We start from the raw sequence: 22,598 nt of genomic DNA, 5'->3' as shown, positions 1-22,598 counted from the left end.
ACTTGCGTTCACAGTTTGGCAGAACCGGGTGATGTCAACCTAGGACACTTGGGTTGATGACACTACTGTGGAGGCCATCAGCGATGCTATCCTCGATGACGGACACAGACTTACCCGTGAGCACCCCACAATATATCAAATACGCTTGGAAAGGATGCTCGGCAATTCATTCCAGGTCGACGTCACTTTCGGATCTCGAAAATTGACGACAGTCTCATGGACTACAAGCACAAAATGCCTCGAGACTGGTAGAGCTCATTCTTGATAAGACTGTGTTACGAGATCCAGCTCCGATGAGGCTCGTGCAATGCATTGGGGCTGCTATTGACTTTTATCAACTCGGACGGATACAATCCGCTAATGAGCCACCGGAAGTAAACACAGATCTCTCGAACATTCTTTCATCCTCCTTCAACGGCAAGGGCGCCGAGTCACCGGAGAGGCAAGTCAGCTTTAAGCCGGAGCAAACGGGCTCACTCATCAGTACGTAAACACAAATCTTGGGTTCTCATCACCCATTTCCGCAATTTCCTCTTCCGTCTTCCCGCTGGTGACAGAATCCTCTTTGCCTGCTTGTCTCTTCTTGTTTCGACTCCAGAAATAGACCGACATGATGGTATAGATGACGGCGGCTACACCTGCCATCGACAACGACACGGCATGCCCTCGGATGTATCGAGGCGCCTCATTAGTCTTGTAAAGATACGCACTCATTACTCCGGCACAATTTCCGATAGTCAATTGAGCGCCGGACGCTGCCGCTCTGGCTCCATAACGAGGGTTGTCTGTTAAGGATTAGCAACGATCTGCAGTCGCTATCAGCTCACAGGCAATGAAGACTTACTGGATGGCAACCAAGCCAATGGAATACCAACAGAAACATACAATCCCGTGGCGACCAGGAAACATCCGAAGTACCGAACTCCAGAGCTCACATCAGTCATTAAGATAATGTACCCGACAATGCTGACGAGACAGAAGGGCACAACCGCCAAACCGCGTCGCTGGTATTTGTCCGAGAACTGCATGTAGTGAGAAAGGGGTAACAGTGAAGACATGTGCCAAGTAGAGAATTGTGCTTGAATGGTGCAGTGACTTGGGAAAGAGAATACTTACGTGGGCCACGACGAGGTAAGTGATCGCCCCCAACGCATAGCATGGCACGGTGAGTGCTTGGACTTCGGCCGTGGACCACTTGCCCAGGCCTTTGATTATCGTCGGCAAGAAAGTAGAGTAGCCGTAAAGGACAGTATCAACGCCGAACTGTCCCGCGGCGAACATCCAGACCTTCCAGTCCTTGAACGCTTTGTACACATCTTTCTTGTGCAGCAAGTCGCCGGACGCTGTGTGGCCAACGTGACGCCGTTTCTGGGTTATCATGAGTTGTCGCTCTTCGGGAGAAAGGTAGTACGCTGTCTCAGGATCATCGGCCAGCCAGAAGTACACGGCGATGCCCAACACAAAGCTTGGAAGTCCCTCAATGATGAAGATCCACCTCCAGCCTCTGTAGCCTTGTACCCCGTCCATAAAGCCGATACCGTAGGCGAGCAAGCCACCCACGCTGCCGGCAATGGCAGCAGACACAAAGAGATAGCCGACTCTCAAGGCGAGTTGTCGCTTGGTATAGAAAACAGTCAAGTATAGAGTCATACCTAGCACGATATCAGATCACTTGTTAGCTCATGGCGTTGCTCGATAGAATCCTTACCCGGGAAAAGGCCTGCTTCCAAGGCTCCTAGGATGAGCCTGCAAGCGATCAAACCTCCATAATTCTGAACAAGACCCGAAAGGGTTGCAACGATCCCCCAGCAAGTTGTGATAAAAGCGATGTAGCGAGAAGGTCGCAATCTCCTGATGATAAGGTTGCTGGGCGTTTCGCACAGAACGTAAGTGACAAACAATAAGCTCACAGCGGTCGAATACTGAGTGCTGGTTATCCCCAGGTCCTCTTCGAACCCGTACAATCTGGCATTGCCGATGTTGACACGGTCCAGGAAAGAGAACAGATAGAGCAACATTGTCGGTGGGATGATGTAGAGGTCGAGTTTTCGTATGAGACGAGCTTCGGCGGCATGGTCGATCTCAGGCAGAGCCTCGATATCCTTGGGAATGATGACAGGATCTTCCTCCCGCCGTTCGATTGCTTTCTCATCAATAGACATGTCGCCTCGTCGAGTAGGGCTGGAATCGTTGCTGGTAGCCATTGCCCGTCGCTCTCTGTTGATGGATTTGTTCGCCGATACAGAAAGGGACTCCGTGCACCTTCAGAGATTTAACAACTGCACACGGACAATGTCCGTTAAGTGAGTGTGCGACTAATGTAACCTAAGATCAACGGCCACAGACCGTGCTTTACCGAGCACAGAGGTGACACACGATCACAATATGTATCTGCGTTGTGAATCCTTGATGAGCACGGGATGAAATATGGTATGATTTCGAAGTATATCTGGGCTGCAACATTTCAGTTCATGTATGAAGTCCGTGCTTTGACCCTTGGGCTCGGGTCAAGCAAGTCGGATCATCAGTGCCAAATGACGCTGGCCCAGAAAACATGGCTGTCAAAGTCAGTGCTTCTTTGGCTGGTTGAATGGAGATCGACACTGGCGGATGGCGATCATGGATCAGGGAATCCGCTTGCAGAGCGTTATCAGCGTGCATTAGGCCACGAGTAGCCTTTCACCACCTGGGTGCGATAGAGAGAAAGCGTAGCTCGTAGTACAAGTACCGTGGTCGTGTGTGGTACAAGTAGTTACTAAGTTAGTGCACTCCACGTCTGGGGTTCGCGGAGGTTCGAGATATGAGTGCTGTCTAGAGATGGAATGAAAGAGCGTCGCCATCGACACAAATAGATACCTACGAGGGTATATGTTGCCGGCAGGTCCAATGCCTCTGGGCAATATTGTCATCTGAGTTCGGACACGCCCTTGATGCCTTGGCTACACAGTAGAGGAGTTGCTGCAATTCCATCATCTGTAGAATGGATAAGGGCGAAGGTGCCATAAGTCCCTAGTTGGGGGCATCATTGTGGGCGCACCAGGCATCATGAGGGCCCATCTTTGTGGGTTTGTCGGATTCACGTGCGTTGAACTCTTTATAGGCTTGTGGAGTGGCGTTGCATTACGACTTCTGGGGCGCATGAGGCCCGATGCCTATTTTGGGCCAATATCAATAGGGCAGCCTTTCCAAGGTTTGTCTTGCGAATCAACAACACCCACGGTTTCCTCTTCATCGACACAATGACATGCTTTCAATCAGGCATCATCCATAATGATTGAGAATACAAGCCTTGGGATAAGTCTGCATGCTAGTACTGGTGACTGACACCTTGCACCTATCAATTTTCCTCCACCGACGACGTACGCATCGTGCTCTTGGATCCTTTCAATTGACCTCGAAAGTTCACACATGAGTACGCCTGTCCATGCACAGTCGATATCCTCCCTCAATGCCCTTCTCTCGAACCCTCCCCAGTACCCGCGAAATCCTACGCACCAAGTCCACGAACCTCTCGTGCTCTACATCGTCCGAGTCCCAGGCAGCAAAGGTGAGAGAGCCGTGCAAGAGCAGGAATTATGTTAAGTTGAATAGATGTCTTTCTCACGCCGCTCAAGCCCCCTACGAAGGCCTCCATAAGTATCGAGGCTGTCCGGTCGAGTCTATACTTCCTCCACGTGGAACGACCGGAGGATCAAAATCTGAGAGATTCGTTGGAGGCCACAAGGCTCGCCCAAAATCAGAACACTAATGTCTCACCCATCCAAAGGAAGCCTCTTCCTCCCACGCCTTACGCAAATTATCCAGCCTCCCAAAGGCCTCCAACACCTCCAAAGAGTTACCCACACTATCAGCCTCCGCTCCCAGGGTCGAACGATGGAACTCAGGTGGAGCGTCACCTTGCCCGCGGCGCTAATCTCAGGTTCTCTTCGGCAGAAACCACGAAACAAGCTGGCATGCAACGGAAACCAGTAGGTGCTCGACCAATGCCGGCGCTCCTAAGTTTGGACACATCGTCTTGCACGTCTGCCCAGCCGGAGGCAGATCGGCGAGGATCCGTTGATGGCTCCCAGAATCAATTCAGTCTGACAAGGAAGCCGGTACAATCAGCGTCGCCAGTAGAGGCCGGCCCTATCTCTCCTCATCCAATTACTACTTCGAGGGGAGTCTGGGGAACACAGTCTCCCACTGACGGTCAGGAGAAGGGGGCTAGTACTGCTTCCGGCGACACAACACGCATCACTTTGATTCGAAGAGATCCTGCCTCGGGTACTCAATGGAATGTGGGCAGCTTGATTCACAGAAACACTACACTAAGGGACAAACGCCTGGGAAAATTCGAGATTGAGCTCAACTCTCCTGGCTACACCAAATTTGCTCAGTTGGAAAGTCCGGCAGGTCAATGCTTTAGCAGAAACGTGGACTATGTGCTATTACCCAACAACGAAATCGCCCCCAAGACCAGGCAAAGGAGCAATTCGTCCGAGTTCTTTGCCAACACAATCAATGCGAACACTAAGAAGCCACGTCATGCTTACTCGTTCACCTCGCCGTGGCAGGGTTTGTGTTCCTTCAGCAATGGTTTGGATGGGAAGAGTCTAAGATGTCGCCACACTCTGCCATCCGCCAACGTGTCGATACCTGCAATTGCAGCGGATATTGCAGAACTACGTTTCAACCTCGCATGGTCTATCCTGAGGCCCAAAGACGCTAATAAGCAGACTGGTGAGGCGGCACAATCATCAGCAAATTCAGCGGTAGGCCGTCCCGGGATGCCGACGAACAAAGAGCAATGGAGGCGAAGTTTTCAAGTCTTTTCACACAGGACTCGAACGCAGTTGTCCCACAGCGAAAGCAGCGGCGAGGTTCCATCGACAAATCCGACGCAAAGGCATTCTGTCTACCAGGAGCAGTGGCCTGAGGAAGAAGGTCGACTGGACCTTGGACTGGGCCGCGAAAAAGCTGGTGGTGGATTCAAGGGTCATAGTGCTAAACTGGGAAAGCTCATCATAGAGGACGAGGGTTTGAAGATGTGTGACCTGGTGGTAGCAGCATGCATGGGGGTCTGGTGGCAGCACTATGCCAGTGAGCCAACGAAGTGAGCAGGCGTATTGTAATGCAATGATCATTCGAGGACCTGTTGTAACCTGTGTCAATCTTTCATTAACCCACAGAACCCCGTAGATTGCTGGCGTCCGTAGGGATTGTCCAGATGATGCACGCGCATGAATGGCGCCTTGGCGGACTCCGAGGCGTACAGTAATCTTGAATGTTGTCGATGGAGAATCGAACTCCACTTGCATGCTTGCACAGGGACATCCACGACATCCCTCTGCTTAGAAGACATTCACTCAGCAAGCCCATAACACCTTTACTATTGCTTTTCTCTGCGGAGACTGATCAACCTGCAACAGGCCCCTTGAGCTGTGCATAGGTACACCTAGACCATCAACGTCACCCAGAACTGCTACGAGTCTTTCCTTCCACGTAAACGAAACTCCGAGACCACTACGATCGCTTGAACGCTCCTTTCTTCAGTGCTGTACCAGGAAGAACCTCATCAAGAGGCGGACTACACAATATCGATGGTGGGACATATCTGCATCTAGCCGGTAGCCGGCACGCCGGTAGGACCGTCGGTCAGCGGTGCCTGTCTTGCTCTTCTTCCTGCTCAGCCAACGTTATGGCGGAGACAGCCCGGAACCCGGTAACCCTTGAGGCTGGGACTTCGAGCATGTCACATAGCAGCGCACATTTCGACACCACTTTACCCAATGGCAGGGTCAATGGCGGTCCGGGACCGGCCATGGAGACAATGGACTCTTCGCACGAAGCGTTGACGAACGGAAACGGCCGATCGGCGAGCGCCACTCCGAGAGACACATCACCCGACAAGCTGACACCATCCGCTGCGGCCGCGAAAGCTCCTGGGCTATTAAAGAAGCCACTAGGTTCTGGCTTGAACCTCGCAAGTACACGAACGAGCGAGCAAGCACCAAGTGGGAAAGATGCAGCGGAGTCGGATAGTGCAGTCAACGGCATCGGGACACCTACAGCAGGAAGAAAGAGTGTACAATTTTCGAGAGATACCCAAGAGATTGGTCACCATACCAGCGGTCAAAGCACGCCACCGGTTACCAATGGAGACAGTTCAGATCAGGAGAAGCCCCAATCGTTGTATGCTAGGCTAAGGGCGTTGGCGATTCCACAGGGTTTCAATCACAGTCGGACTGCAAGTGCTCTGTCGCTGAGTGCGCGTTCTATGGACGGCAGGGAATACGAGGGCCAATTGTCCGGTCAATCGACTCGCAATGAGCCAGGGCTAGCTGCAACCTTGGAGGAGGATAGTGGTGTTGAAGCCGATGCAGACGCAGACGCAGAGGAAAGTGCAACAGAAAATTTTGGCAATCGACCAATGACTCGAAAGCGACGCCGCAGGATGCGTCATTTGGGTGAGATCGAGACTGCACCCTCGTCACCACATAGTCTCATGCGCGCTGGATTTTCAAGTGCTCCTCTAAACTCTGACAGTGATCGATATCCCCAAACGCTTGCGAGGAGAGCCACCGATACAGATCTTGCTCCTGAACACCAGGGCATGTCCGAAGACGAAGGACGGAAGCAATTAGCGATTGGCAGTGGCTGGACGCCTCGGCACCCTCTACGCGGGCTCAGTCATGGAGGACAGAGGAAACCTAGTGAGGCCTCGCCTGACGCTCATCGAAGGCCGTTGACATTGTTGAGCTTCGCCAATGTCAGCTCCACCCGGGAAGGGGGTGGGAGCGAAGGCCAGACACCCAAGACACCGTCTCGGCGGAAACTGATGACAGAACGTGGTTCGACATTGAGTGCCCAGAAATGGAGGCAATTAAAGAATAGTCTTCGCCTTCTCGGCCAGAGCAAGAAGAAGGAACGCACACCTGATCACGAGAAGTCTGCCGAACTCCTAGCAGAACTTGCCGCCGGAACTCCTGCTGCGCTCATGCTTGCGAGTATGTTTCAAAGGGACGAGCACGATCACCGCAGAATACCCGTGCTCCTCGAACAGCTCAAAGTGCAGATCACAGATAGCGAGGTTGCTAGTTACAAAGAGACAGGAGACAAAGCGACGGATCGGCACCTGATCTTCAGAATCGAACTGGAGTACGGGAACGGCATCAACAGAATGAAGTGGGTTGTGAGACGTTCTCTAGGTGATTTTGTGAATTTGCATGTGAAGTACAAGCTGCACTACAGTTCTGAAAAGCTCAGAGGCCGAGGTGATCAAACCACAAAATTGCCAAAATTCCCTCGGAGTGCATTCCCATACGCAAAGACCTTCCGAGGCCTGGACGATGAAGAGGAAGAAGATGAAGATAATGCCAACGAAAACGACGCTGGCACTGGGACAGATACCGAGAGGCCAGGCACAAGGCCACAGCTCCGTCCCGGATTGATCTCAAGTCGACGTAAGTCAAGTATAGCCGGTCTCCCAGATACTCCTGGTGGCGCTCAACGAGACATCCGGTTCGCCAACCGACAACGCAGGAAACTGGAACAGTATCTGCAAAAAATGCTCAACTTCATGCTCTTCCGTCCGGAGAGCAATCGACTCTGCAAATTCCTAGAGATTTCGGCGCTCGGAATGCGACTTGCCTCAGAAGGAAGCTACCATGGCAAAGAAGGCTTCCTTCTGATACGTTCTGCCAAAGGCCTCGATTTCAGAAAAGCATTGACACCCCACAATGTTGTGCGTCGGCACGCCCCGAAATGGTTCTTGGTCCGGCATAGCTATGTTGTTTGCGTAGATTCACCAGAGGAGATGCATATCTACGATGTGTTTCTTTTCGATTCAGACTTTCGCATACAGTCGACCAAGCCGAGATCGGGAGAACAGCGAGGAGCCAAGGAATTGGCTGAGGCTGCCAGAGAATCTGCAAGACATCCCCAGCACCATCGACTGAAGCTGGTAAATTCGGAGAGGAAACTCAAACTTCTGGCCAGGAATGATAAACAACTGCATCAATTTGAGGAGTCCATCCGTAAGATGATTGACATTTCGCCTTGGGCCAAGAACAACCGCTTCGACAGCTTCGCACCAGTAAGACCAAACTGCTTTGCTCAATGGCTGGTAGATGGAAGAGATCATATGTGGGTTGTTTCCAGAGCTCTCAATCAAGCCAAGGATGTGATCTACATTCATGACTGGTGGCTGAGTCCTGAGCTCTACATGAGACGTCCTCCGGCTATTAGCCAGAAATGGCGTCTCGATCGATTACTGAAGAGAAAGGCCGAGGAAGGCGTCAAGATCTTCGTCATCGTCTATCGAAACATTGAGTCGGCTATTCCAATCGACTCGCAGTACACCAAGTTTTCTCTCCTCGACCTACACCCGAATGTCTTCGTACAACGATCACCCAACCAATTTCGACAAAACACCTTCTTCTGGGCACATCACGAAAAGTTGTGCATCGTTGACCACACTCTCGCTTTTGTTGGTGGCATTGATTTGTGTTTTGGCAGATGGGATACTCCTCAGCACACGCTCGTTGACGACAAACCTACGGGGTTTGAACTAGGTGATCATCCTAAGGATGCTGATCACTGTCAATTGTGGCCGGGCAAGGATTATTCCAATCCACGTGTTCAGGACTTTTATGCGCTCAACAAGCCCTATGAAGAGATGTATGATCGCTCCAGGATTGCTAGAATGCCTTGGCACGATATATCCATGCAAGTTGTCGGCCAACCTGCGCGAGATCTGACCCGTCATTTCGTCCAGAGGTGGAACTACATCCTGAGACAGCGGAAACCTACGCGACCAACGCCGTTCCTCCTACCTCCTCCAGACTTCAATGCTGCCGAATTGGAAGCGCTTGGCCTTGACGGTACATGCGAGGTCCAGATACTTCGCTCTGCTGGACCCTGGTCGATGGGTACCCCCGACAAGACCGAACACAGTATCATGAATGCTTACGTCAAGCTTATCGAGGAGTCCGAGCATTTTGTCTACATGGAAAATCAGTTCTTTATCTCGAGCTGCGAGACAGAAAGTACAATCGTCCACAATAAGATCGGCGACGCTCTTGTTGAGCGTATTACTCGGGCTTCCAAGAATGATGAAGCATGGAAAGCTGTTATTATTATTCCTCTCATTCCTGGCTTCCAGAATACTGTTGAACAAGAAGGGGGCACGAGTGTACGATTGATTATGCAGTATCAATATCGCAGCATCTGCCGTGGAGACTCATCAATCTTTGGTCGCTTGAAAGCCATTGGGATTGAGCCAGAAGACTATATTCAGTTCTACAGCTTGCGTCAATGGGGTCGCCTCGGCCCTAGACAAACGCTGGTCACCGAACAGCTATACATTCACGCTAAATGTATGATCGTGGACGACAGAGTCGCTCTGATCGGCTCTGCGAACATCAACGAGCGGTCAATGCTCGGTAATCGCGACTCAGAATGTGCGTCGGTTGTTCGAGACACCGACATGGTTTGGTCAAAGATGAACGGCCAGCCATATCAGGTTGGCCGATTTCCTCACACCCTTCGGTTGCGATTGATGCGCGAACATCTCGGCCTCGACGTGGACAAGATCATGGAAGAAGCACAAGCCATGGAAGCAGAACACCATAAATTTGAGGATTCTGGAAACTCCGCGCGGCCCCAGTCCCCTAGCGATACACTCCATAGTCCAGGGTCAGAGCAGTACGACGTGTTAGGTCCCCTTGATAGCACTATCCAGGTGCGCGAAATGCGAGAAGAATTACTGCAACGATCCGAAGAGCTGATGAGTTTCAACCACGATGTGGACTGGGAGCAAGCGGACAACCCTAATCTCAAGGCCAATCGGAAACTGACAGAAGACTCGCGCGTGACCGGGAATGCTCAGCACAGACAGGACGTCGATGGACGCGGTTTCGATCACATGGAAGACCATAATGCTGACGGCTCCGGCCTAGGCAGAGATACCGTGTTGGTCAAAGGCAACAAGGAAGTCTTGATATCGAACCTCGACGCAGAAGGCAAGACCACTCTCCAACGCCCAAGGATGCATGGTGAAGAACTTCGCCTCCCATCATATGTGGCCAAATTGGAAGCACCTGAGCCACCACTCCCTCCCAGGCCATCAGTGGCGCGAATGAATACTGAAGAACTCGGTCTGCCCATGTTGTCGCAATTGCCTGCGCTGCCGCAAGAGGATGATTCTGATATCGGCGGGCCTCCGCTCGTGAAGACGACCTCGAGAGACTCGGTTCGCGGTCACCATCCCCTAATGAACGAGCTAAAGCGGCCGCTTGTCGATCGTGACTGCATGCTGGATCCTATTCATGACGCTTTCTTGTACGATACATGGCACGCCGTTGCGGAGAACAACACCAAGATCTATCGCAGCGTCTTCCGGTGTATGCCTGACAACCAAGTTCGGAATTGGGATGATTACCATCAATACGTGGCGTATGAGCACAGATTCGATCAGCTTCAGGGTATCGAGGGCTCGATGGAGGATAAGATCGCTCATCCGGCTCGATCGGGGTCGGACTCAAGGACTGGCCCGCCAGGTGCAGGTATCAGCAGTAAAACACCAGGTGCCTTGCAGCTCAAAGCCCTTACTGATGTGCCGAAAGACCTCGAGAAGAAGTCCACCGATCTCAAGGATATCGTCAAGGGCGCCCTTGGGGAAAAGACCAAGACAGAGCAGGCAAATGCCGAGAAAGCCGAGCTTCGTCGATGGGCTGTTGAAGCGAATCAGGCTCAGGCAGATCGACAAGGACAAGGAAAGCCGACCCTCCATAGGCAGGAGACCTTGACTGAGGAGAAAGCCGGGTTGCCGACTGTACACGAAGGGTCCACGCTCAATGAAGAGGGTATTGGTGAAATTGACGAGGACAGTCTAGGCAATGATGTGGCCGATGGGAGCCCGAGCACAGCAACGGCAGTGGAAAAGGAGAAGTTGTCGGTCAACGGAACGCCTCCGGCTGCGAGCGGTCCATTTGTCGGATACTCGGACGCCATGAACCATAATGTTGCTGCTGCGGCGGCTGGAGGCGCGGGCACGACGCGCAGACGACGGAGAGCTACTACTAGGTCTAGTAGGCGCGAATTCAGCGCGAGCGATGACATTCTCAGCGTCGAGGAGGCGGAGGAGTTGTTGGGTTGTGTGCAAGGGCATCTGGTCATCTGGCCTTATGATTGGTAAGACATCCATTGATACCTGCCGAAGATTGAGATGGGGTTGCAGATTTCGCTGACATGATGTGCGCGTTTTAGGTTGGAGAAAGTCGAGGCTGGAAGTAATTGGTTGTTTCCTTTCGACCAGATCAGCCCGATTGAAATCTAGTAAGTGCTGTCCTTGACTCGATTTTGTACCGCCTTTGGTGCGGCTCCGGGGGAAAAGGGGTTTGCTGACAAGCTTTAATCTCGCAGTATCTGATCGATCAGCAACAATATCAGCCCGCACGACGAGGTGGCACAGAGCATTGCATGCAGCACAGCATACGTTGCAATAAAGTCTAATGCATACCACATACATCCTCATCGACGACGCAACGAGCAGTTCGCAACAGGAATTTCGCAGGGAGAAGGTCGTGTTTGTTTAAAGAGTTACGTTCAGCATCGTGGGTGATGATTGGGCCAGTGGGAGAAGAGAACCAGAGTCGAGTCGGGGGTCCGGTTCAGATGCAGATCGATGGGAGTTTTTCATTGTTTTTGTCACGGCCGACCTAGAACAAGAAAGAATAGGAGCAAGAGCGAGCATAGTCCATATTCCTTTTCGGTTGCCGCGCGTGTACGTATTATTGCGTGGTCTCTGCATTTGGGCGAGAACAGGAACGCATCGATCTCGCTTTGGGTTTTTTTGGAGGGGGTGGTCGATATACACGCACACCGACAGCGTATATTTCGTGTAGGGCATATCATTAGGTATCTGTATATTCTTCATTGTCGGATCTTTCTTACCAGAGTACATCGGTCGTCCAGCTTGCGAACTGAGATCCTGTACTAGGCGACGGCGTAAGTCTGACTGGATACCGACGACGGCCACTCGACGAGAATCATTGTCGTCACTGCCTGGTTAGTCCATGTACGGTGTATGTTCGAAAGATACCTATATGGACAACGTTTCTCCATTTCTTACATCTGATCATGGACCACATAGTATTGCGTCAAATGTACAGTTCATACTCCTAATCCTTCTGTCAACCACTATCTTGCCGAATGAATACAGCCAACGATGGTGTACAGGTAGGATTTCCACTTTTGGCCTTGCGGCACCGATTTTCTGTCGATTGTACCTTTTATACCATACAGAAATGTATGTCGCTCATGAATAGTACAAATGATCGTTAATGTGTTGATATATGAAACATCAGACTTCCACGGTGCGAGACTTAAAGGTCAAGTTGTCTTCTGTTCTTTGGAGAGCTGTACGGTCGACTCGGCGATTTGAGTGAGATCGAGACCAGCCGGAGGCGCGGAGCTTGTAATTGCCGCTTTCACTGAGTGAACAACTTGGTCACTCAAGGGATCAAAGATCCGGATCAGCACCGTGAGGATCCTTCACGGCAGGATGCATGCATGTCGTGCATGCGATGGCCCGAAAACAAGTTGCACAAGCGCACTCCTTGGGGCCAGGGGTCATCCTGGCAAGGTGTCTGACTGCGACTGTAGGCAGACAGTATCCTCCTCTTATCAGATATAGTCACAGAGCCTCATCCGAATCGAGGTCGATGTCGATGTCGAAATATGCAGACAACCACCGTATTGTACACTATAACTTGACAATAAACCGGCCTCAGCCACAACAGAACATCTTCTTCCACCAAGGTCTGCTTCCGTTGTCGTCATCGAATCCGGATTTCTCGTTCATGGACACAGGGTTGGGGTTGATCGGCTGTTGGTTTGGCTGCATAGAGGTGGGCATTTGATATGCAGAAGTGCCGGCACCACTGACGTTGGGGGTATGCCCTTTGGAACCGAAGGGAGTATATTGAGGGTAGTTCTGGGGACCCGCGCCTTCCTGTCTTCTAGCTTCGACGACTCTGCGTACAATCACTGTGGAGAGGGGTTAGCACATGTCAAGAAAGAAAGAAAAGGACTATGCATACAAGCAAAAGTCTCTTCAATATTGACCATCTCTCTTGCACTGGTCTCCATGAAACCACAACCCTTGCTCTTAGCATACTCCCATCCGACCTTACTACTGACGACCCGGGCATCTTTCAGGTCGCATTTGTTACCAGCCATGATCTTGATAGGAGGGAACTTCCACCCTTGTTCTCTTCGCCCTCGAACCTTGGGGCCCTTCTCTCTTAGCAACCTGCTATTTTCTTCTTCTCTGTTTTCTGCTTCAATGTCAATCATGTCGAGAAACCATGAGAGACCCTCGAGTGATGCAGTATTGGTGATATCGTAGACGAGAAGGAAAGCATCGGATTGGAGGTTGGAGGCCGCCCATAGACTTCGGTATTCTTCTTGTCCCGCGGTATCGGTTAGAGAAAGGTAGTAGTTCAGGCCGTCAACTGTTCGAGTGACGGAGTAGGAGTCTTCGATAGTAGGGTCGTACTCTGAAGTCCATTGCGACCTCACCAAGCGCAGGGTTATGGAGGATTTACCTGCGGACAAAGTATATTAGCCATTTGAATGATCATGGTTCACCCGCGAACAGAACGTACCACAGCCACCATCCCCACATATGGTAATGGATATCTTGTCTGCCATGGTAGTGGGAGCTTAGAGCAGCTTTGCCCCTCGAATTAGGCTCGATGTTTCTGACGGAAGGTTGGGACTGAAGATTGTATCGCTTATTATATGGTCGATTCTCCGATGACGAACGCGCTGCCCAAACTCGGAGAGGCCGCACAGACGCAGTGTCGGGCGTTCAGGGTTGACAGAATAATTGTCTTTTTGGGATTTCGGGATTTTAATTCGCGCCAGGAGAGGGGTTCAAGTTTATCGTGCACGGGCTCGGGATGCGCCAGCTGGGTCGGGACGGAAATGGGATTTTACGATGTAGGCTGGTATTCGGAATATTCGACGTGATAGCGATGGGAGGCGAGAAAGCGTGGGATGGCACAGAGTAGGTCGCGGCGAGGTTTGAAGTCGAACTGCAGGTAGAGTGGTTGTCGAAAGAAAAAAAGCGCAGCGCTCGAAACGAGGTATGATGTCGTGGATCGTGGACTCCGAGGCAGGCGCAGGAGAGATGCAAGACCCAGGGAGAAGAGGAAGATGGATGGTCCGGTCTGGTCTGGCCTGGTCGTGTGATTCTGATAAAGGAGTGGAAGAAAATGGGAAACAGGTGTGTGAGGGAATGAGTTTCGGGAAGGCTGGTGGGCGACAAGGGTTCAGCGAGAGAGAGTCCCACAATTCGGGCAGCAAGGGTTTGAGAAGGCTTTTGCGATGATGATAGTCATACGAGTATGTAGAGGATCAACTGTGAGGCGAAGGGAAGAGAAGCATGGTGAAAGCATCAACGGGTGATCAGGTAGCAAGATGAACGTGCACAAAGGACCCCGTTGATCCTTGAGGGAAATGATAAACCATGATGAACCATGGTCCGCAAGGCACAAATGCAACGGTGGTAGGAAGTCTGGAAGAAACGAGGCTGCTAGCTTGTAAGCGAGAGTATGTACTAACCACCTAGTTACTGGTAGCACACCAACGAGTACCTAGGTAGGTAACAAATCAACGCCATCACCGCCATCCGCACCGGGTCAGAAACCAAGGCGCATGAACCCTTGCGTGCCTTGTCCACAACTTCACCTTAAGGACGACTGACCAGGCACTCCAGGGTAGGGCCGGCAGGGCCGCAAGGGGTTACGAGTACGCCACACACACCACAGTATCACAGTTCAGGGCCGGTTGGGCATCAACGAATTGATCGTCGTGTGGCCCCCCTCGCCCCTCGCCCTCTCGTATTTTCTCTTCAAACACATGCCGATGGCTGTCGGAACCAGACTGCCGGGGCTTCATGTCGACCATACGCTACTCGTATCAAAGGTCAAGATCAACATGTTTCCCTCTTTCACCCAAACGAATTGAATACATCGGCCAAGCTCTCTACGCCTGAATGTTCTGCCCTCCTGATGCGAATGATGAGGCTACCTCACTATCACCCGTCCATCTCAGGGCTAGACTGCCGATGATGATGAGCCAAGTTGGGTACAACTTCTTCTATGATTCAATCATTGTTAAGGATGACATAGCGGTCCTCCATACCGATATTCTCCTTGACGCTTTTACAGTTGCAACTTTGCTCAGTAGAGACGTCGACATGGCTCTGATTCTTTAGTCACTTCGACAAAGCCATCCTCCTCCACAACAGGTCCACAGGTTTGGAGCACTTTATTTGCCCAAGCTGTTGACAACGGGTAGTGTATGCTCAGCGTGCGGGGAGATGGACTGGTCACAATGGTGACTGGTCAAGCCTCGCCTCACATTGGAAAGGTCATCGTTCATTCGCTCCATGCATACTGTGCACAGTTCACCACACGCACGACGCTCGAGACGGTGAGCGCTACCCCGGCCGTGCCTGGCCTTGCCCAGCTCCTCACCTGTGCCCGCGATGCGGAGGCCATGTCATACTACTCTTACTCCCCCAGCCAGACCTTCACGTGCGAGTCAGATCGAGACTTCTCTTGACTACTCGGATCCGATCTCTTATATATAGATATATACATAATCTAAGTGCTCTACTCGCGTTTTCAAACAAGAGCTGCGACAGCAGACGTATACCACCATTCAACCATGGCTACATCCACATCCAGCAGCCCTTATACCGTCGACAATCTCCCATATGGGGTCATTTCCACCAGCGACAATCCGAAGAAGCGATGTGCGATTGCATACGAGGATTCAGCAATCGACATCGACCAGCTCTTCCACCAAGGCTTCTTCGCTTCAATTACCGACTTCAAGGACAATGTCTTCGCACATGTGAGTCTTGAACATCATCGCAGATCTGCATCGATCTTACACACCCAAGGGCAACTGGAACGCCTTCGCAGCTCTGCCAAAGGATGTCCGCAAAGCCTTCCGAAGTCGGGTCCGATCTGGTGTACTCGACGGTAGCGTGAAGGAGGCTTCGATCCCACTGTCCATGGTCCAATGCCACCTGCCCATGCACATCCACAACTTCTCAGACTTCTACTGCTCACTCGAGCACTCCAAGAACGTAAGTGGCCCCTCGCCCCCGTCAGGGTTATCGCCCCGCTGACCTTCTCGGTGCTCCGACGTGTTCAACCTGACCATTCAGCCCAACTGGTACGCCATGCCATCAGTCTACAACGGCCGCACCTCAAGTCTCGTTGTCTCAGGAACACCCTTCCACCGCCCTTGTGGCATGTATCCCGATGCACGGGGCTCTCCTCAAGTTTCCTTCAAGCCCGAATCGCACATGGACTACGAGCTCGAGATGGGAGTCTGGCTGTCCAAGCCTGTCCCGCGCGGCCAACGACTCAAAATCGTCAATGCCCAAGACCACATCTTCGGATTGACGCTATTGAACGACTGGTCGGCCAGACAAATTCAGGGTTTCGAAATGCCCCCTCTAGGACCGTTCCACTCGAAGGGTAGCTGCACTTCGGTGAGTTCTTGGATCGTACCCATTGAGGCTCTGGAAGTGGCCCAGTGCCCGAGAAAGACGAAGCAGGAACCTCCGCCGCCACCGCATTTGACCTGGCAAGATGACGCGGCAGCGACGTTCGACATCGACCTGACTGTCAAGCTGATAAGTATGTCCCCGCGCCGTGCCCGATGAACCGTGCAGAATGCGCCTACTGACACTATTAACTGCACAGGAGACGGTACATCGTACAGGTTGTGCGAAAGCAATCTCAATGAACTTCATTGGACGCCATTCCAACAGATAACTCACCTTTCAGCCGCAGGCGAAGGCCTGTCTCCAGGAGACGTGTTCGGCACAGGCACAATTTCAAGTCCTGTAGGTCGACTGATATCTATCCAAACAATGCGTGGCATGTCACTAACTTGACCACACTTTTCAGCGCACAAACGCCGACGGGGAGAAAATCGGTCTGGGATGTCTTTTCGAGCGTAACCTCCCGAACGCCAGGCTCAAATCCATGCCGTCGGACCTGATCGACTCCTTTCTGAAGGATGGTGATGAGGTCGTCATGGAAGGATGGTGTAAGGACAAGGCCGGAAAGGTGATACTCGGCTTTGGAGCATGTAGGGGCAAAGTCTTGCCTGCCATCAAGGATTGAGCAGGCATTGGGAGTCATGTAGTGAGCCATTTAGGTTAGGTATGTATGTAGGACTTCCATTTTGTATGCTGTTACGACGCTTAGAAACCTGTTGGCTGCTCGCAAGCATCAGACATCAATATTTCGTCCGCCAACGCCTGCCTCTAATCCTTCAAAGAATCTATAACCAACTTGATTAAATTCATGTTTGCCTGCGTTGTCGTTCGATGGCATTCCATGGGCACTGCTCCTTTTCCAAGGATGCTACAGCCTCGTCCAGAGATAGACCATCAACAACGAGGGCACACAGAGTATCAGCTACCTTCTGGTGGGCGCGGAAAGTGGATTTGATGCCCGACGGTTCCATACAGGTACAAGACGGTATTTTCCGAGCCAGATCACTGCTCGCTGTAAAGCAGAGAGTCTTGCATGGACCTAATCGCTCGGGCCATATCCGCGGAACGATTCTAGTATGTAAAACATCACAGACATGATGTATATATAGCCAGTCATTTCTAAAAAGATTCGTCACATCAGAGATTGTCGACCGTTGAGATCTCATGCGAAAGGGTTCCGAGCTTGAGCTCAACCCATTCAGCCCATTCTAATTGTCCGTTCCTTCCCCCTGCCCACACATAAAGCACTTTCTGAACCGACATTAGTCAAAATCCGGTCCTTTCGCATGAAGTCGTGTTCGCGAGTGATATTTAAGAAAGTAGGGGGAAACCATTATCCCAATAGCTCGTGAAACCGGTGCCGTCACAAAATGTTCTATGTCATTGATCATGTCTTCCACCCCTCGTGCTAGGACTCGTGGAGATGCCACAGTCGACGTGCCGAGGCAAGGCTGTTGGTCGTGGGGAAAGTGAACTCCCTGAGCCAATAAATATGCCAACTTCGTAATGAATATTCTCACGCGGCAATTGTCGCCGCCTGTAGATTCTTCGACGAGAATGAACGCATTGACGCAGTTGGCTGATAATATTTTCCGCCACTAAAAGCAGGCAGGATCTCGACCAGCCAACTTGCGTCTCGGTGCAGCTACGACGGTAGTGTACTCGCGGCCGCTGTGTCATTTGAAGGCAGGCTCAATCGAGCTGGGGGCAGGTGCTGCATGGCTTTGTTGCAGCCGCTTGTGGTGTCTTTGAACCTTGAGTGTTATGTTCGAGGCCTACCTATATAGCGAAACCTCGTAGCCCCTGTTCGTGCATGTCCCTGAAGTAAATGTACGGTTAAAGCAACCGCGAGTATATGTCTTTGAAGTGAAGAGGCTGTGTGGATGTCGGTCAAGTCGGAAGCACGTTCGGTCCAGGAGGTTCTTCGGCTTCGTCAATTTTCGGCGGCATAGCCCCTCGCCACAACGTATCGTCCTCTTTCGTCGACTGTAGTCCTTGTGCGGACACAATCGTCCCGTTGATGGTGCCAGGAATGTGCATGCCGGTCGCGGTAGACGAGGAGGCACCAATTTTGGCATCACCTCGGTCAGCTGGTGTGACTTGAGCGGGCGAAGTTGATCCTCTGTCACTGTGACCTGGGGTCTTCCGTGGGGATACTCGACCTTGCTGTGCGCGAAAACCAGTCAGTCGCAGTTCGCAGCTCTTTACGTCAATCGGTGCCTGCATTGGGAGTGACTTACTTGTTTGGCCCACCGAAGACCACAGCTGTTACACAAGTCACGCTGACCACTAGGACCTCTTCTCCACTCAGGAGTCACTCTCGTGTGACAATTGGCACAGTCTTTTTCTAGCTGCCCAAGGCCCTTTCTCCTCTTCCGCTTCTTCTTGCGACTCAAGAGCCCCTGCAGTTCTTCGGACAACAAACGATTCTGGCGTTCCATTTGTCGTAGTTCAAATTGCCAACTCGAACTCCGAGTAGTCTTCAGTTCGTCGAAAACGTTGTCCTCAGAAGCCAAGGATTCGTCTTGGTTTCCGAGCGGAAGTCCGTGGCCACCAGCATGGGTCATCATTCCGTCCCCAACATTATGGGAGTCCGAAGAGAGAGATGATGATTCACGCCGCAGCGTCGCGGACAGTCCAGACACGTTCGTGACCGGAGTTGCGGAACCCACAGATGCTTGATCGGTCCTCGGCGATTGGGACGTCGACTTCTGGGTTAACAAGGCAGCCCGCGTCATCTTCAGAAGTCTCGTCTGTGCAAGCAGGAATGTCGGCTTGAAACCCGGTTTTGCGTCACCCGAGTAAATGGTCGTCTGCGCGTGTAAGACTTGGCCGCGGCGGTTTTGAAGGTCATGTCGCAACGACACCTTCTCTCCGGTACGTGCCTTTTCTAGAGTGCGAGCAAAATCTTTCCGGGAATCTGGTCTCATCAAAGCCTGCATACTTGTTCCCACCAAATCTTCTGGTAGGCGATCAAGCATGACCCGTGACGTAGACGAGACGTGCAGGAACATTCCCGAAGTTGAGATCTTCGACCACAACTCGCTTTCGCCCGTGGCTCCCTCAGACGAGAGCTCATTCTTATCCAGCGCGTACACCGGTCGCTCACGCCCAACAAGGATGATGCACTTCTTGCCTTTCCCTTGTTCTGTGTGCAGACCTCCGTGCGCTTCAAACCAAGTATAGCCGCTATGCTTTCTTCGAATTCGGTAAACCACGTTCACCGGGTTTCCGTTGGATGAGTCCTTCAATTCTCGGGTGACGGGTACAATGTCACTGGGATGGCATACAGACGACAACGCCGTCCCTACGAGCTCACCCGCGTCGTACTCGAGAACCCTTCGACTGGCGGGTGACAAGTAGAGAAACAACCCTTTCAAAGACAAAACATGGACCACGTCATCGGTGTTCTCCAGTAAGATTTTGTCCCATATCCGTTTCGACAGATCCGAGTCGCCACGACCAAAGGAAGCTAGTACCTTGGAAACTTCGTCTTTGGGTATCGTTTGACCCATTTCCTGCAGTCCTTGGCTCGGGTCAGGAGGTGCGGGTAGAGTGTAGGCAGGAAGAGAGCTTCGATTGTAGTTGATTTCGTAGCTCCCATCTGTTTACCGTGTCAGTAAATAGTGCGGGCAAAGCCGTCCTCCAGATATAGAATGCACCTACCAGGATTTCTTCTGGAGACAGAGCCTGGCTGTTCTACCAGATCAACCTGAAAGCCCACGTAGAACTTGTAGTCTTCGGAGTCGAATTGTATGGGAATCATTGTCAAAAGATTCATGAACGGTTGTCCGCCTTTCCGGTAGTTGATCAAGCTCAATTGCGCTTCCGCCCGCTGCGAGATCTGGTTCTTGAGATACAAGACTGAATTGTCGTCGACGTATTTTCGTTTCACTCCTGATTGCACTTTGCCATCAGGCGCCTGCAGAAAGCGACAATTCCTTCCAAGAATTTCGTGTTTTGTATAACCTGTCAGTCGCTCGAACATTTCGGAGCAATACACAATAGGCAAATCAAACTTGTCAAGATCACACACAACAAAGGCGCAGGACAGATCGACAGGGCCAATATTGATTTCAGGCCGTGGTCTTGTCGCGACGCGCATCTACTATGGTGTCAGTTACGTCAGAAGGACTTCGAAGGGGAAGAAGTACCAAAACACCGAGCATATCAAAGCCGCTGGAAGAATATGCATTGACGTATTTCGAAAGTTGCGGCTGAGGCCCTGCAACCTGTTGCATGTGTGGCAGACCTGGCGGGTTCATCGACCTGGAATTCGGAGTCACATCTAGGTTTCTCTGTCAGCATGTCTAAGCTACGATTCGGAAAAAACGCACTACCATTGCTAGAGTAGGGTGTTTGCATGTCTCCAGAGGCTCTTCCTGAAGTGGGATTTTGCACCGGCAGTGGAGATGCCATTGAAGGAGGTCCTGCTGTCATCGGAACTGAAACCGAGATAGGCGTTTGCTCTCTCATATGTTGGGTCATGTTCCGGAATGCTTGAGGGATCGTAGGCATATTCGGTGCCATTGTCGCCATTGGGTTGTTCATGGAATTGTTCATTTGATGGTTCATCGAGCCGCCGCCCGGCTCCTGGCCAGCAGGTGGGTAAGGAACTGTGAAGTTTTGGTCTATAGGTGAATCCGAGAACATGGGTTCTTGCATTGCGCCGGCTTGGTCTGGCATCCCACCCCTGGGGTCAAAGTCCATCATGTTCATGTGGTTCATGTACGCTGAAGCAGAATCGACTCCGACCGAGGTGCTCGCCATTAGAGCTGGGTTAAACGAATCTATCGCGGCCATAGGGTCGAAGCTTGTGTTCATTTGCGAGAATCTTGTGTTCAAAGACAGATCCTCCCTCGACCGGACTCTTCGCGGGTCGAGCGGTTTGTTGATTGGCATCATGTTTGATATGGAATTCGACATGGACACGTCAGGCTCGTTCGGGTTGGGGTCGAACTGGAAGTTGGCAAGGTCGCCGCCGGTTATCGACGAGCCAAATTCCAACATTGAGGCTCTGCGGTTGCGGTCTTGAGAGCTCTGCCGATATTGGAGTTGAAAAGTGTCCCGTCGGCGCATCAATTCCTCGTTATTTTGGTTGATGATCTGGTGTAGCGTCTGTGCCTGGCCAAGTCCGTCGGTATCCATGGCAGTGTTCATACTGTCATCCTGCGCGTACCCGTCCATAGAGTGTTGAGGGTCCATGCCTGCATAACCCTGCCCGTAAAAACCCTGCATGCCGTCCATGATGGCTCGTGTTCCCAAGTCCTTCTCTTTTACTGATGAAGACGAGGCTAGCGAGCACAGGTCACAGGCGCCTGTCGGAGAGGATTCGGTAGCCTTCCCGGAGCGGTCGAGCTGCCCCTAGACTGGGCGTAAGTAGTGATGGAGAGATCCCGGGCGCAGTCCTAGGAGCTGCATGCTTGCAGCAGCAACTACTCGATTAAAGAGACGAAGCGCAATCGGCCTGGCGATAAATGAGAGTGGATGGGAAGTGGGAGCCCGACTCGCACAATTGATTTACTGAGTTAATTGGGAAGTCGAGATAGGATGGCCACCACGGGGCGTCGGCGCAGGTGCAGTGCGAAGATGAGGGTTTGGCAGATGGCCGCCGCTGGGCTCGAGCGGGAGGGAGGGCGATGTCCGCTTGAAATGCCGTGTGGGAAAAAGAGCAAAAGTCAACCGAATTCGAAGAATGCCAAAGCCGAGTTAGTTAGAGTGGGATTTACGGGCACTGGCCACACCCTTGGGCGCCTGTAAGCCAACCGAAGACCTTCTTTCTTAGGCTATGATGGGGTCCTGCGTGATTAGCGGACAGAGGCGAACCCCCCGAAGCCTGCTTCCTGAGATTTACCTGTGGGCTGTGGCTGACTTTCGACGCTTGCTAGATTGGGTTGCTCGCCGAAGCGGAAATCTACAAGATCAGCAGGTCGGTATCGTCAAGCGCGTCATCACGGTCAGGGCATCTTTGCGAAGGATAATCGACTACTAGAAGACCCCGTGATCCCAATTGATACTGCGC

At 51.9% G+C, this 22,598-nt stretch overlaps 6 protein-coding genes across 7 annotated transcripts; 3 read left to right on the top strand and 3 right to left on the bottom strand.

The window, feature by feature from the left end:
- Positions 1-288: 288 nt before the first annotated feature.
- PV05_01229 (uncharacterized protein) lies at positions 289-2,419 on the bottom strand. The gene is made up of 4 exons (XM_013466197.1): positions 1,709-2,419; positions 1,117-1,652; positions 845-1,022; positions 289-785 (listed from the first exon to the last, which is right to left on the bottom strand). The coding sequence occupies exons 1-4, from the start codon at positions 2,202-2,204 to the stop codon at positions 481-483; spliced, it is 1,515 nt and encodes a 504-aa protein (XP_013321651.1). The 5' UTR covers positions 2,205-2,419; the 3' UTR covers positions 289-480.
- Positions 2,420-3,219: 800 nt separating this feature from the next.
- Positions 3,220-5,147, top strand: PV05_01228 (uncharacterized protein). The gene is made up of 2 exons (XM_013466196.1): positions 3,220-3,547; positions 3,592-5,147. Exons 1-2 carry the CDS (start codon positions 3,409-3,411, stop codon positions 5,097-5,099), a joined length of 1,647 nt encoding a protein of 548 aa, XP_013321650.1. The 5' UTR covers positions 3,220-3,408; the 3' UTR covers positions 5,100-5,147.
- A 162-nt stretch (positions 5,148-5,309) lies between these two features.
- Positions 5,310-11,928, top strand: PV05_01227 (uncharacterized protein). The gene is made up of 3 exons (XM_013466195.1): positions 5,310-11,175; positions 11,251-11,319; positions 11,407-11,928. The coding sequence occupies exons 1-3, from the start codon at positions 5,681-5,683 to the stop codon at positions 11,411-11,413; spliced, it is 5,571 nt and encodes a 1,856-aa protein (XP_013321649.1). The 5' UTR covers positions 5,310-5,680; the 3' UTR covers positions 11,414-11,928.
- On the bottom strand, positions 11,894-14,531 carry PV05_01226 (uncharacterized protein). Its single transcript, XM_013466194.1, has 3 exons — positions 13,653-14,531; positions 13,086-13,592; positions 11,894-13,032 (listed from the first exon to the last, which is right to left on the bottom strand). The coding sequence occupies exons 1-3, from the start codon at positions 13,696-13,698 to the stop codon at positions 12,773-12,775; spliced, it is 813 nt and encodes a 270-aa protein (XP_013321648.1). The 5' UTR covers positions 13,699-14,531; the 3' UTR covers positions 11,894-12,772.
- A 1,192-nt stretch (positions 14,532-15,723) lies between these two features.
- Positions 15,724-17,201, top strand: PV05_01225 (fumarylacetoacetase; the record flags this gene model as incomplete). The annotated part of the gene is made up of 5 exons (XM_013466193.1): positions 15,724-15,912; positions 15,962-16,150; positions 16,232-16,709; positions 16,776-16,918; positions 16,983-17,201. 5 exons carry the CDS (start codon positions 15,724-15,726, stop codon positions 17,199-17,201), a joined length of 1,218 nt encoding a protein of 405 aa, XP_013321647.1.
- A 347-nt stretch (positions 17,202-17,548) lies between these two features.
- On the bottom strand, positions 17,549-22,221 carry PV05_01224. Of its 2 annotated transcripts, XM_013466192.1 has the most exons (5): positions 20,914-22,221; positions 20,731-20,864; positions 20,243-20,681; positions 18,817-20,180; positions 17,549-18,742 (listed from the first exon to the last, which is right to left on the bottom strand). In XM_013466192.1, exons 1-5 carry the CDS (start codon positions 21,821-21,823, stop codon positions 18,467-18,469), a joined length of 3,123 nt encoding a protein of 1,040 aa, XP_013321646.1. In that variant the 5' UTR covers positions 21,824-22,221; the 3' UTR covers positions 17,549-18,466. The 2 variants fall into 2 exon arrangements, with proteins under 2 accessions (XP_013321646.1, XP_013321645.1); XM_013466191.1 differs by having other exon boundaries at positions 17,549-20,180.
- Positions 22,222-22,598: the final 377 nt, after the last annotated feature.

The sequence above is a fragment of the Exophiala xenobiotica genome, assembly GCF_000835505.1.
Source record: "Exophiala xenobiotica strain CBS 118157 unplaced genomic scaffold supercont1.1, whole genome shotgun sequence".
In the NCBI taxonomy this organism is placed as follows: domain Eukaryota; kingdom Fungi; phylum Ascomycota; class Eurotiomycetes; order Chaetothyriales; family Herpotrichiellaceae; genus Exophiala; species Exophiala xenobiotica.
Note: the sequence above shows the minus strand (reverse complement) of the source record. Positions and strands in the feature narration are given on the sequence as shown.

Bases quoted from the DNA above. Each gene is read 5' to 3' on its own strand.
- PV05_01224 (XM_013466192.1), bottom strand. From the start codon at position 21,823: ATGGACGGCATGCAGGGTTTTTACGGGCAGGGTTATGCAGGCATGGAC. The intron at 20,865-20,913 runs GTGCGTTTTTTC...AGAGAAACCTAG, and splicing joins ACCCTACTCTAGCAATGGTA to ATGTGACTCCGAATTCCAGG. The intron at 20,181-20,242 runs GTAGGTGCATTC...CACGGTAAACAG, and splicing joins TGTCTCCAGAAGAAATCCTG to ATGGGAGCTACGAAATCAAC.
- PV05_01226 (XM_013466194.1), bottom strand. From the start codon at position 13,698: ATGGCAGACAAGATATCCATTACCATATGTGGGGATGGTGGCTGTG. The intron at 13,593-13,652 runs GTACGTTCTGTT...CTTTGTCCGCAG, and splicing joins ATGTGGGGATGGTGGCTGTG to GTAAATCCTCCATAACCCTG. The intron at 13,033-13,085 runs GTATGCATAGTC...CCCTCTCCACAG, and splicing joins TATTGAAGAGACTTTTGCTT to TGATTGTACGCAGAGTCGTC.
- PV05_01229 (XM_013466197.1), bottom strand. From the start codon at position 2,204: ATGGCTACCAGCAACGATTCCAGCCCTACTCGACGAGGCGACATGTCT. The intron at 1,023-1,116 runs GTAAGTATTCTC...CACTACATGCAG, and splicing joins CTTACCTCGTCGTGGCCCAC to TTCTCGGACAAATACCAGCG. The intron at 786-844 runs GTAAGTCTTCAT...AATCCTTAACAG, and splicing joins ATTGGCTTGGTTGCCATCCA to ACAACCCTCGTTATGGAGCC.
- PV05_01227 (XM_013466195.1), top strand. From the start codon at position 5,681: ATGGCGGAGACAGCCCGGAACCCGGTAACCCTTGAGGCTGGGACTTCG. The intron at 11,176-11,250 runs GTAAGACATCCA...TGCGCGTTTTAG, and splicing joins GTCATCTGGCCTTATGATTG to GTTGGAGAAAGTCGAGGCTG.
- PV05_01228 (XM_013466196.1), top strand. From the start codon at position 3,409: ATGAGTACGCCTGTCCATGCACAGTCGATATCCTCCCTCAATGCCCTT. The intron at 3,548-3,591 runs GTGAGAGAGCCG...TAAGTTGAATAG, and splicing joins CCGAGTCCCAGGCAGCAAAG to ATGTCTTTCTCACGCCGCTC.